Source organism: Hypanus sabinus, chromosome 10 (genome assembly GCF_030144855.1).
Source record: "Hypanus sabinus isolate sHypSab1 chromosome 10, sHypSab1.hap1, whole genome shotgun sequence".
Classification (NCBI taxonomy): Eukaryota; Metazoa; Chordata; class Chondrichthyes; order Myliobatiformes; family Dasyatidae; genus Hypanus; species Hypanus sabinus.
This window is the reverse complement of record NC_082715.1, coordinates 131,850,418-131,864,482: the sequence shown is the minus strand read 5'-3', so window position 1 is coordinate 131,864,482 and position 14,065 is coordinate 131,850,418. Positions and strand designations below refer to the sequence as shown.

The following is a 14,065-nucleotide window of genomic DNA, read 5'->3' as shown; positions in this document are numbered from 1 at the left end:
TTATTTAGTGTTTTTGCTCTGATCTATGATGCTGGGTTGAATTAGGATTATACAGTCCCTAACTGAATTACTTGTGCTGCATCACCTCTGCTGAGGTCATGACTGAAGAGAGCATTACACCGCATTTTACTCCAAAACTTCAAAGTATTATCCAAAACTTCAAACTCCTTTCTTTTGCACACCACATTTTCATTTGCCATCTCCTCAAGAGACTGGAAGAAAGCAAAAAATATGACTGAGGAAAGGAAAAATAGGTAAAGAGAGAGAGAAAGAGAGAAGCCAAAGGTAAAGAGGCTGCATTCTCTGCATTGTTGTCAAGCCACAGGCGTTGAGAAGAGGATCTGTCTGAAACTTATAAAAATCTGATCGTTGCACACTCTTGATGCATGCAGGATGTTTGAAACCATTCAGCCTGTTGAGTTTATGCTAAGTCATGGAGTAATCTCTTTCTCTTATTCATTTTCACTCTGACCTAGTCTCTCTCACTTGCCCATCCCCCTTCATCCCCACCCCTGATCTCCTGATTCTCCTAAAACCCACCCACACTAAGGGCAAACAGTAATCAATTAGCCCACCAGCCAGCGTGTCTTTGGATGTGGGAGAACACCCATGTGGTTACTGCAAGAATGTGCAAATTCTTCAGAGACCGCATTGGAGGTCAGGATCGAATTTGGCTGACTGGAGCAGAGGAACTCTTCTTCAAAGGGCAATGAAAGAAAGTTTTGATATACTTTTAAGATAGATTCCTGTTAAGCATGGAAGGGAAAGAGAAGGTGGAGTCAGATCAGTCCAAATTGTGGGACTGGCTTGAGAAGGTGCCTGTTTGCAACAACACTGATTGTGTCACAGTCTCTTTGGGGTCTCTTCTCCATTTCCATAGGTCATTGCCCTTGTTAGTGAAGGCTTTTCCTTGAGCATTTTACATGTGGGAGAGCATCAGAAAGAGCTGCACTGGATAACAGAATTAAATGCACTTTAATGCACTTTAATTTAATATCACTATGTTTAAAACTTAAAAATATGCACACTTGTGGATTCCACAGCCAGTATTACATGCAAAACAAATTGCATGTGTGGTCAAACAAGAGAAAAGGTACGTGTGCTGTCAGTTTTGAAGATTTTTTTTTCTACTTTGCCACAATACATAACTGTGTAAGCAGTGGGGCGGAGTTTCAGGTACAGTGGGCCCTCCTTATCCGCGGGTTCCGCATGCGTGGATTCAACCAACAGGAAAACCCTGCAAGTTCTCTCTCCAGCACTCATTGTTTGAGCACATACAGACTTTTTTTCTTGTTGTTATTCCCTAAATAATACAGTATAACAACTATTTATATAGCATTTACATTGTATTAGGTACTATAAATAATCTAGAGATGATTTAAAAGTACAAACAGTCCCCAGGTTGTGAACGAGTTCCGTTCCTGAGTCCGTCTTTAAGTTGGATTTGAAGTCAGAACAGGTACGTCCAGTATTACTTAGTGTCAATTAGTCAAACATTTGTCTTAGTATATAGTATACATTTCACCTTTCTATTCATATAAAACACATAAGAAACGCATGTATTTCAATAATTAAACCACTACATTGCTTAGTGATAATTGTAGCTTTCATTGGTGCAGGGCTTTTCACATGCTCCATTAAAGTTGTTCCGATCGTTGACCGGCTGTAGCCTAACGCTTTTCCGATGACCGATGGCATTTCACCTCTTTCCGTTCGCTTTATTACTTCCACTTTATTTTCAATCATGATTGTGATTATTTCCAGGGGATCCCGGAACCAATCCCCTGCAGATAAGGAGGGCCAACTGCACGTGATGTATTTCTCCTAGTGGCTTTTGTGCGACATCAGAGGAACATGCAAGTGCAAATTGAAATGCAGGTTTAGAACCTTTAGCTGAGAAACGCCTGTGGCCCAGACGGAGTTTAGTCCAGACCTGTACTAAATAACTGATTCAATCTAAGACCAAAGGTTAATTAGTATTTGTATGAATCAGTAACAAATTCACCCACTAGGGTAACTTCTGTGATTTCAGCCAACAGAAACTTGGGTTACAGACAGTTCTGTGAGCCCATGGCAAACCCGGGGAGTGTTTATATTTAAAGAACACTGCTGCTGCTCAGAGTAAAATAATTTGGGACAATTCCTGTGGTCTGCATTTTCTTTCGTCTGGCACCAGTCAAGTTCCAAGGGTGCCAGACTAGAGTTTCTCCACGTAGTTTGCAATCCTCAGTTATGATGGTAACGTTTTGTAACCTACCAGCTTAAATCATCTATCTTCTTGGTGATAATTATTGGAAACCTCTGAATTTGCTTGAACTATGAACATTTTAATATAAAGATTACATATAAATATCATGGTGTTCAAGGGAGTTCCTCACTGAGGAAAGCAAATATACTTAGCTAAGAGCATCCAAATCAAATTTGCACCAGTTTTCCATAGAGCCAAGGGTCCATATTAGTGTAACACACACAAGATGCTGGTGGAACGCAGCAGGCCAGGCAGCATCCATATGGAGAAGCACTGTCGATGTTTCGGGCCGAGACCCTTCGCCAGTCCTGCTGAAGGGTCTCGGCCCGAAACGTCGACAGTGCTTCTCCCTATAGATGCTGCCCGACCTGCTGCGTTCCACGAGTATTTTGTATGTGTTGCTCGAATTTCCAGCATCTGCAGATTTCCTCGTGTTTGATCCATATTAGTGTGATTATATTTACTTCTCACAATACAGCAATGTAGCAGAGGAACCGGCCCGTCAGAGCACGATGTTGTATTGGACTAATTAAACTAGTAATTAAATGCCCAACTAAACTAATCCCTTCTGCCTACATGATGTTCCTCCATTTTCTGCACATTCATATGCTCTTCTAAGAACCTCCTATAAATGCCTGTATCATATTTGCCTCCACTACCACCCCGACAGTGTATTCCAGGTACCCACCACTCTGTGTACAGAAACCTTGCCCCACGATCTTGTTTGAACCTTAACACTCTCAGCCTAAGTACATGCCCTGTAGTATCAGACACTTGTATCTTGGGGGAAAAGATAGCAACTGTTTACCCCATCTATGCCTCTCATAATCTTACAAATTACTATAAGATCTCCCCTCAACCTCCACTGCTCCAGGGAAAACAACCCTGGTTTGTCCAACCTCTCCTCATGGCACGTATTCTCTAATCCAAGCAGCATCCAGGTCAACCTCTTCTGCACACGCACCAAGGCCTCGGCACCTTTCTTATAATGGTGTAACCAACACTGAATGTGGCCTCTTTTGCTGCGATGAGGCCACGGACTGACGGGTTGGAGCAACACCTTATATTCAGTCTGGATAGCCTCCAACCTGATGACATGAACATCAATTTATCCAGCTTCCAGTAAATGCCCACCCCTTCCTTCTCCTTCACCACTCCCCCATTCCCATTTCCCTCTCTCACCTTATCTCCCTACCTGCCCATCACCTCCCTCTTCGACTTTCCCTTTCTCCTGTGGCCCTCTGTCCTCTCCTATTCTTCTCCAGCCCTGTATCTCTTTCACCAACTTCCCAGCTCTTTACTTCACCCCTCCTCCAGTCCCAGTTTCACCCACTAACTTCTACTTCTTCCTCCCCTCCCACCCCCCCCCCCCACCACCTTATTTTGACTTCTCACCTCTCTTTCCAGTCCTTATGAAGGGTCTCGGCCTGAAACGTCGACTGTTTACTCTTCTCCGTAGATGCTGCCTGACCTGCATAGTTCCTCCAGCATTTTGTGTGTAGTACTCTTTTGGTTCTGACTTTCTCTGCCCACCCCCCCCCCACCTTGTCCAACAATATCTTGTTGTTTATCCATTTTTTCAATCGATTATTATTCTTGTTTGGATACAGTTAAGTGGCATTAGCAGTCTTACTGATCTCAGGGAAGCAGGCAAATATTCTTGTAATGCTGGGTGGTGGTAGCATGCTATCATGCCAGGAGGGGGTAAGAGGAGAGAGGACAGTTCACAGCACAGCCCAGACCAGTCTTGGCTCCACGCAGACCTGCATCTGCTTTCTCAATGGATGATGATCAAGATAAGTAATCTTACCCTTTTCGATGATAGTTTTATTACCTTAGCCAGTAAATCAACGATATCACCATTGCTTGACCAACTCAGCACAACAGACATTGAGTCTGGGAGCATTCCAGTTTGTATGATTCAGTACCACACTAGGCATTGCAGTTAGTACTATGCTATTTTACAAGAAATAGCCAGAAGCAAAGATTTAAATGTTTTAAAGAACAATATACAAGGGGTGATTGATATGTTTGTGGCCTAAGGTAGAAGGAGTCAATTTTAGAAAACAATAGACAATAGGTGTAGAAGTAGACCATTCGGCCCCTTGAGCCTGCACTGCCATTTTGAGATCATGGCTGATCAATTACCATCAATACCCGGTTCCTGCCTTGTCCCCATATCCCTTGATTCCCCTATCCATAAGATACCTATCTAGCTCCTAGCACATTTATTTTTCAACATAGTCCCCTCCTACATTTACACACTTAGTCCAGCGGTTGTGGAGCATACGGATCTTGAACCTCCAGAAAGTGTCCACAGATGAGTGATTGATAAGTTCGTGGCCCAAGGTAGAAGGAGATGAGTTATACAGCTCTCGTTACATGCACATGCAGTTCAACTCTTTGAGTGATAATGCAGAAAGTTTGAAGTTAGTAACTCATCTCCTTCCACCCTAGGCCACAAACTTATCAATCACCCCTGTTGAGTTATTAACTGATGAGTTATTAACTTCAAACTTTCTGCATAATCACTCAAAGAGTTGAACTGCATGTGCATGTAACAAGAGCTGTATAATCCATCTCCTTCTACCTTAGGCCACAAACTTATCAATCACTCCTGCTGTGAACACTTAATGAAGGTCCAGGATTTGTATACTCCACGACCGCTGGACTGTGTGTGTGTGTAAATGTAGGAGGGGACTATGTTGAAAAATGTGCTAGGCTTTCTAAAATTGACCCCCTTCTACCTTAGGCCACAAACTTATCAATCACCCCTCGTAGCATACACTCACCCTGGCATGAGCATAAATCATGGCTGCACAACCCTAACAGTGTTCTGTATACAGTAATGCATTCCAACGCAACACGTTGATTTCAACACAAACTTGCTAACTCAACAAAAGATTTAAATTGTCAAAATTCAGTTCAGCAAGTTCTAACATTACTTTGAAATCTATTAAGCAGTAAAGTTGATTGCATTTGTTATTAAAACTTTTTTTCTTTTCTTTTTTTTAGGATAGAATAAAAGACACAACAGTAAGAATCTTTTTTTATTATTATAATAGAATATATTTACTATTTTAATTTCTTTATAATCCTGCTTCAGAATGGCACAGTAATTCCCTGATTGTACCCACTTGTCAAACATCTGCAGCATTGACAGCACAATTAGCTATTTCGCTTCTCAGATGTTATAATTTCACCTTTTCCTTCAATTGTTGGTAACCTATATAATAGTATATAAAAATTGCATTATACGTAGACGAGTGAGCATGAATAATAAGGATGAAATTTAATCTCTGGCTTTGAATAGCGTCTGCAAATTTCTTGAATTCTGCCTCACAGTTTAAATTGCCTGAAATCAACACTCTTAGCTTCTCTCCCCCCTTTTTAAGAGAGCAGCATTTCAATTGATAATGTTGTTTAAAGCCTATGCCTTTGTGGGTAATATGTTTATGTTACGAGGAAAACTTCATGATTGTCGGTGATTGTGACATTGCAGATACTTGGCAGCCAGTTTCAGTGGTCAGGAATTTGCCAAGGATCAATGATGAGGTCATTAGCACAAAACTATAACAAGGAAGTCTGCCATCATCTTGGTGCATGCAACATCTCTGCTCTATGTTTTGCTTTTATATCCTTCCTCTGTGTATTTGGTGAATTGAGGAGAGTTCCAAATACAGTGGATTCCACTTAACTGGGACCAGTACATTTGGCCCAATTAAACGGCTGCCCCAATTAGCTGAAGTTTCATTGAAGGAGTTAAAAAGGTATAAAAAAGACAAACTACTGTTTAACTGCATACACATTATGTATTTAAATGAAATGCAGAACAAATTATAACAATATCAACACTACTACAGTTCGATAAAACTGTGTATTAGATCCGAAGGTAGGTTTGGTGGTTGTCCATCATGTCTGATGATGATAAGAAATCCACATGGGAGAGTTTTTCAAGTGAAAAAGCCATTGCACTGGAATAGTTCCACTGTCTCCACCTCAGAAGTCTGGGTCTAGTGGAACGAAGGTTGTCACAACCGGGATCTTCTTTAGTTGCAGTGGGTGATCGTACCTTCTTCTGTGCCTCGTTGTGCCCTTTGCTCTCCACAGAGCGTTGCAGAACTGCCTTCCTGGCTGTTGGATCAGACTGTAGATCTGTAGATCCAGCCTGCCAGTGCTGACCTTGCAAACTAGGTCAGGCATGTTCCTATCTCACCAGGGTCTGGTGTAGCCTGCCTGTCCAAGTGATACCAGGGTGTGGCTGCTGTCTCATGCAAACAGCAACTTGGAGCCACAGGTGAGAGCTGAAGGTACACGGCCATGTTCTTTAGATTGATTGTAAATTAACAAGATCAGCGCAGACACCTACTTTAGATGATAGACTGCCTTCATACTATTTTTGACGATTTTCCATTGTAACATTCAAGATGATACCTTCAAGTTCTTCATAGGTCCTAACTTGTTGAAGTAGTGAAATTGTTTCATTTTCACTCCCTACCATTCCTGGCATCTCCAAGCCCTGAATGCTTGAATCCACAGTGAGTGAAACAGTTCTGAATTGGTCTTACTCCTTAAATAAGTGACAAAAATCACTGCTTTTCAAACACAAGCACTCACAACTGACAGTATTTAAAAACTGTTGGTTGTAAGCATGGTGTAGTGTCCAATGACCACACAAGTGCATGTACCTGATGCTAGTTAGAAGCTGTTTGGCAACAGTCCCCTGTCTCAGCAGTGTCCAAAGTAAACAAAGGGAATCCTGCAACACACACAAAATGCTGGTGGAACGTAGCAGATCAGGCAGCATCTATAGGGAGAAGCGCTGTTGATGTTTTGGGCTGAGACCCTTCGTCAGGACTAACTGAAAGGAAAGATAGTAAGAGATTTGAAAGTAGGAGGGGGAGGGAAAAATGCGAAATGATAGGAGATGACCGGAGGGGGTGGGGTGAAGCTGACAGCCGGAAAGGTGACTATTTTCTCGATTAGTTTTTGTTCTTTAAGAGTTGTCTCGAATAAGTATCTGCCCCGATTGAACGACGGCCTGATTAACTGGAATCCAGTGTATTTATTAATAGAGAGATACAGTGGGAAACAGGCCTTTCAGCCCATCAAGTCCATACTGGCGATCAATCCCCAACCCCACTTACATTAGCCTACAGTTCAGTCCAGTTTTGCATTCTCCACACATTGTTATCAATTCCCCAGATTCTAACTCTCACCTATACACCAGAGGATAATTTACAGTGGCCAATTAATCGACCAACCCGCATGTTTTTTATGATGTGGAAAGACACAAGCATCCGGAGGTAACCAGCTCAAACTTCAGATGTCAACGGAGGGGCAGCACGGTTACTGTCACACTGTTACAGCACCAGCGACGAGGGCTCAATTCCCACCTCTGCCTGTAAGGAGCTTGTACGTTCTCCCTCTGACCCGTGGGCTTCCTCCCACTTTCCAAAGGTTGTACGTTAATTGGTCATGGGTGAAATTGGGTGGTGCGGGCTCGTTGAGAGGGAAGGACCCCGTTACTGTGCTGTATCTTTAAATCAAATCTAGATTAAACTCAGGTCTCTGGTGCAGCCGCTGTACTAGCTTCATAGCTGTGCCACCGGAAAATTATTCTGCTTTGCAAACATTTCTGTTGCAAAAGAAATTCCTGAAGGTGGTCCAACAAGTTTGTAGTAAGTAAGGTTTTAACAATATTCAAATCCATCATTTACTATATGACAATGCTTCTGGCCCTGAGCATAATTTGTCATTCCCTTAGATATTGTCATTCCATCACATTTCATTAAAAAACAAGTTTATGATAAATTGTCTCCATTAATTTTGTGTTTAATTCTTTATTTTGGTCTTAAAATGTTTATAATATTAGTTAAAATTTTGCATTATTTTTCATGGGTGCCGCCTGTAGGAATTCTTCAATGTGATTAGGTGCCTGTCCTATTGATAACCTGAATTGCAGAATCACACCTGAGATCCCCAAAGTGGAGACCAGGATGAAATTCGCATAGTAAAAAAGGAAATCCACATTACAGAATCTCTGAACCATGGAGGCATGAGATTGCAGGTGCTGGAATTCTGGAACAACACACAAAAGCATTGGACAAGCTCGACAGTTCTGGAAGCACCTGTGAAGAGAAATGGACAGTTGACATTTTAGACAAGACCCAAGATGTTAACTGTCAATTTCCCTCCGAATTTGCTGCCTGACCTGCTGAGTTCCTCCTACACCTTTGTGTGTTGATCACTTAACTTCTGTGTGAGCTGCTATTCCTTGCTGACGACTACAGAGTTGTAGTCTCGGTGCCTTTAGAGACATGGAGTGCAAGGGACGAAACCACTGTTCAAATTTTGTAGATCAAACACGAAGAAATCTGCAGATGCTGGAAATTCAAACAACAACACACACAAAATGCTGGTGGAACACAGCAGGCCAGGCAGCATCTATAGGGAGAAGCCTGACGAAGGGTCTCGGCCCGAAAAGTCGACAGCACTTCTCCCTATAAATTTTGTAGATGCCAGGTTATTGATGAAGGTCACTATAGCATGATGGTACTTCTGAATTAAAGGCAGCAAGGCAATTTTTCAACCACTTCTGGCATTGCGAGACATGATTTCTAGGATGATTGGTGTTTTACTTAGTATTAATTGACCCAAAGTACACATTGAAATGTTATGGCAACTTAATGCATTGTTTCTTGGTTTTTTTGTGGTGGTGCTTATCTCAGTAGCATGACGGAAATGGAAAGGGACCTTTTGGTTTTGTTGTTGCTTTTGTTCATAGAAGTTTGTGTGTATGGGTTGATGTGGATGGTACTGTCTTTTGGTTTGAACCTGTTAGTTTTGGATATGGTGTTTGCTCAAACACTTCTGACTGATATATCAAATATCTCACAAAGAATAGGTGACAGTATTATTTATAAATAGTTACAAGTAACCAGTATGGTGGCTCAAAAATAATCAATAAGCTTCAAGACCTTGGTCTTAATACCCCCTTGTGCAGTTGGATCCTTGATTCCCTCACTTGCAGACCCCAGTCAGTTTGGACTGGCAACAATAATTCCTCCACGATCTCCATCAGCACACATGCACCACAAGGCTGTGTGCTTAGCTCCCTGCTCTACTCACTTTACACTTATGACTGCATGGCTAAGCACAGCTCCAATGCCATATTTAAATTTGCTGATGGCACCACTGTTGTTGGCTGAAACAGAGGTGGTGACAAATCAACATATAGGAGGGAGACTGAAAATCTGGCTGAGTGATGCCACAACAATAATCTCTCACTCAATGTCAGCAAGACCAAGGAGCTGATAATTGACTTCAGGAAGAAGAAGTCAGAGATCCATGAGCCAGTTCTCTTTAGGGGATCAGAGGTGGAGAGGGTCAGCAGCTTTAAATTCCTTGGCATTATCGTTTCAGAGGACCTGTCCTGGGCATAGCACATAAGTGCAATTATGAAGAAAGAACAACAGATTCTCTATTTCTGTAGGTGCAAATATTTGGCATGTCACTAAAACTTTGACAAACTTCGATAGATGTGTAGAAGAAGATAAAGGTGTATCAGACTCACACCATCAGATTCAGGAACAGTCATTATCCCTCAATCATCATACTCCTGAAACAATGGGACAATTTTACTCAACTTCACTTACCCATCACTGATATGTTCCACAACCTATCAACTCACTTTCAAGGACCCTTCATCTAATTTTTTTTTGGTATTTGTTGCTCATTTATTTATTTATTTTCCCCTTTTGTATATGCACAGTTTGTTGTCTTTTGCAATTTGAGTGTTTCTCCATCCTTTTGGATACAGTCTTTCGTTGATCTATTCTGGTTCTTGGATTTGCTGAGTCTGCCCACAAGAAATAGAATCTCAGAGTTATATGTGTACTTTGCTAATAAGCTTACTTTGAAATCTGAACTTTCCAGCACCATTTCACCCCTCAATCCCCAATTTGATTCCTTGAGCTAACATGGAAGGGAGCAGTGTGAAAGATATTGTTAAGCACTGTGTGAGAATTATATCTCTGAGTATGCAGAAATGTCAGTTTATTGAGAAGAATAAACCAATAAACCATTTGTTACAAGCTTTCTAGGTACAACTTGGGTCCACCTGTCATTCTCTGCCTTTATCAGATCAAGGTGCTGTCTTCCACAACTATAGAGTAACACCACAGCACAACTATTGGGTGTTTCACTGTACATGGGTTATGAGCAGCAGTGATAAATAAACATCACTTCTCCACCTGACAAATGATTAAAGTCTGAAATCAAGTGGTCCACATAAAATGAAGGAGACTATGCCCTATCAATAGCAGCCCTGAAGGCGTTCCAATAATTACTGCCCCTAATCATCAGTATGCCGGCAGGTGGCTTAGTGGCATCAGCGCCGGACTTGGGGGCAAGAGGTCCCGAGTTCGAATCCGGCCGGCTCCCTTTAAGAGCTAGTGATCTCTTTTTTAAAAAAAACTCACCCAGCAGAAGGCAACGGCAAACCACTGCTGTAACTTGCCTAGTACACGATTTCCCGATTCGTCAGAACGGCGTGGAAGGAAATCGTCCGCTACCTGGAAATAATTCCGGATGCAACGTACATACTAATTATCAGTGCTGTCAAAGGACACTTGCTCACCAATGTCCAGTGTAATATTGGTCTGGGCCACATGGCTGCAGGCCTTATCACAGCATTGTGCAAATACAGACCTTTGGGAGAATTCCACTGATTGGCTGAGAGTCATGCATATTTTTAAAATTTATAGTTAATTTATATCTTTTCATTGTACCGCTGCCACAAAGAAGTTTATGCCATCATATAAGTCAGTGATAGTCATATGATTCCAAATCTGATTAAAAGGCCTTGGGAAATCACTCTACTTGTTGGCTTTGTTCTTTGCACAAAATAAAATGGTTATTATTGTTGGGGAAAGGTTGTCATAACCCAGGACAGAGTTATGTTCCTCAAATGTCACCTGTTGAATGAAATATGGGGATGTCTTCTGGGCAATAGTTAATTACTTTTGTAATCTCTCAGAAAGTGAAGCAGTGCTTATTTGCATCTAACAAGACTTGCACATTATTCACTCACAGACATTCATTATGCAAATATGTCAAGGCAATTAGATTTTCCAACAAGGGAGAGTCCAGTCACCTACCAATGAACATCTCTAGCATTACCATTAACAAATAGCGCATTATTAACCTCCTCTGAGTCGCCATTGACCAGAAACTCAACTGAACCAGCCATACAAATCACAAACAAGAGAAAATCTGCAGATGCTGGAAATCTAAGCCAGGCAACATCAATGGAAGTGAGTACAGCCGACATTTTGGGCTGAGACCCTTCAGCAGGACAGGGTCTCGGCCTGAAATGTCTGCTGTACTCTTTTCCTTAGTTGCTGCCTGGCCTGCTGAGTTTCACCAGCAGTGAGTGTCTGTGTGTGTGTGTGTGTTGCAGCCACACAAATACTGTGCCAGTAAGAGCTGGGTATTCTGTGGTGAGTGACTTTTCTTCTCACATTTCTAAAACTTACCACTAAAGACAAGGCACAATTCACGGGTCTGATGGAACGCTTTCCACTTGCTTGGATAAGAGGAGCCCCAAAACCCTCTAAGAGGCTCAGAATAAAGCAGCCCACTTGATCTGTGCCACAACAACCTTTCATTTCCCCTGCCGTCAGTGTACAATGACTGCAGTGTGTATCTACAAAATGCACTGCAGTTGACTAGTCAGGTTATTCCAAGAGCCTCTCCTGAACCCATGATATCATCACAAAAGGCAGGGGCACCAGATTCATGGGAGCGCCAACCACTCGTGAGTTCTCCTCAAAGCTGTGCACCATCCTGACTTGGAAACATATATTTGTTCCATTGGATTTATTTCAGCCGCACACTGGAACTCACTGTGGGAATAGCTTCAGCAGAAGGAACTATAGCAGGTCAAGTTCTTTAAACATTTATTTTATATTAAAGAATTGTTTTAACAGTGTATAAATCCTTTGCTTTTATAAAACTGCTATCCCTGAGGCCTCTTAGATAAAATAACTAATATTAAGAATTCCCTACCTCAAGAGTACCTTAAGTGGTTCTTAGTTACTGCTTTAGTGGAATGCAAAACCTTTTATATTATAATTTTAAAGAAATTACATTAGTAAGACAATCTTCCCAAAGCCACACATTTCCAGTATCTCTTAGAACTGCAATTGAATGGGACTAGTTAATAACAAATATCTTATTGATCTTCCAGCTGGCACATGAGAATTCTAAGTACTTCTGGAACAAATGTAAATTACTTGTCCAGTGTAAGTTCAACAAGGTTATCAGATGCCCTTTCTACAAAATGCCAGCATGCTAGTAAATCTCTTCTACGTCCTCTAAGGCTCACAGACACTTCCTATAATGAGGCGACCAGAAACGAACACAATACTCCCAAGTGTGTTCTAACCAGAGCCACAACATAAATTGCAACACTTGAACTTAATCCCCCGAGTAATGAGGGCCAACACACCGTACCACCGTATCAACTTGTTCTGCAACCTTAAGTGACTTGTGAATGTAAGATGCCTCTGTTCCTACGCGTTGTTAAAAATCCTGCCTTTCATCCTGTATTCTGCCTTCCAAGTTTAAACTTCCAAAATGAATCACTTCACACTTGTGGATTGAACAGCCTCTGCCACTTTTCAGCCCAGCTCTGCATCTCATCAGTATCCCATTATAACCTACGACAGCCTTCTACACTATCTACAACATCACCAACCTTCATGTCATCTGCAAACTTACTAACCCACCTTTCCGCATCCACATCATTGATAAAAATCGTAGAGCAGGCATCTCAGAACAGATCCCTGCAGAATGCCACTGGTCAGTGACCTTCAGGCAGTGTACGCTCCATCAACCACCACCCTCTGCCTTTCGTTGGCAAGCCAATTCTGAATTCATGCAGCCAAATGGCCCTGTATCCCATGCCTATGGCTTCCTGAATGAGCCCACCATGGGGAACCTTGTCAAGTGCCTTACTAAAATCCATTTATACCATATCCACTGCTCTACCTTCTTCAATATGTTTTGTCACTTCCTTAAAGAATTCAGTCAGTCCCATGAGCCATGACCTGCCCCACACAAGTACATACTATCTATCCCTAATCAGATTATGCTTCTCCAAATGCTCAGAAATCCTTTCTCTAAGAATACTCTCCAATAGTTTGCCCAGCACTGATGTAAGACTCATTAGTCTGTAATTCCCAGAATTATCTTTAAAATCTTTCATGAACAAAGGAATAACATAACCCTCCAATCTTCTGATACGACACTTGTAGCCAGTGAAGTTACAAAGATCATTGCCAGAAGCACAGAAATCTCTTCCCTGGCTTCCTGTAGTAGCCTGGGGTATATCCTGTACAGGTCTTATCTATTGTAATGTTTTTCAAAAGTTCCAACACATCCTCTTTTTTAACGTTGACATGTTCCAGCATACCAGCCTGTTCTAAGCAGAACTCACGCTCATGTTCATCAAGGTCTCTCTCACTGGAGAATACTGAAGCAAAGTGTTCATTAAGAGCCTCCCCGATCCTTTCTGACCTCAGGCACGTTTCTTCTTTTATTCCCGATTGTCCTACCCTCACTCTAGTCACCTTCCTGATTTTATATACTGTACATGTAGAAAGTCTTGTGATTTTCCATAGTCCTACTCGCTAAGGCTTTCTCACGTCCTCGTCTAGCTCTCCCAAGTCTATTCCTCAGCTCCTTCCTGCTTTCCCTGTAGCCCTGTACAGACCTGTATGATCTTTCCTTTCTAAACCTTAAGAATGCTTG

General features: G+C 41.8%; 1 protein-coding gene across 6 annotated transcripts in view; it reads left to right on the top strand.

Moving 5' to 3' along the window:
- Positions 1-14,065, top strand: part of sobpa (sine oculis binding protein homolog (Drosophila) a) — a 310,007-nt gene that overhangs the window by 239,186 nt on the left and 56,756 nt on the right. For 4 of the 6 annotated variants that reach the window (XM_059983000.1, XM_059982996.1, XM_059982997.1 and 1 more), the window contains one exon: positions 5,264-5,284. The exons of the other annotated variants lie outside the window; for them this stretch is intronic. In XM_059983000.1, the coding sequence (XP_059838983.1) occupies positions 5,264-5,284 (21 nt within the window). The remainder of the gene's footprint in view (positions 1-5,263; positions 5,285-14,065) is intronic. 6 annotated transcript variants of the gene reach the window in all.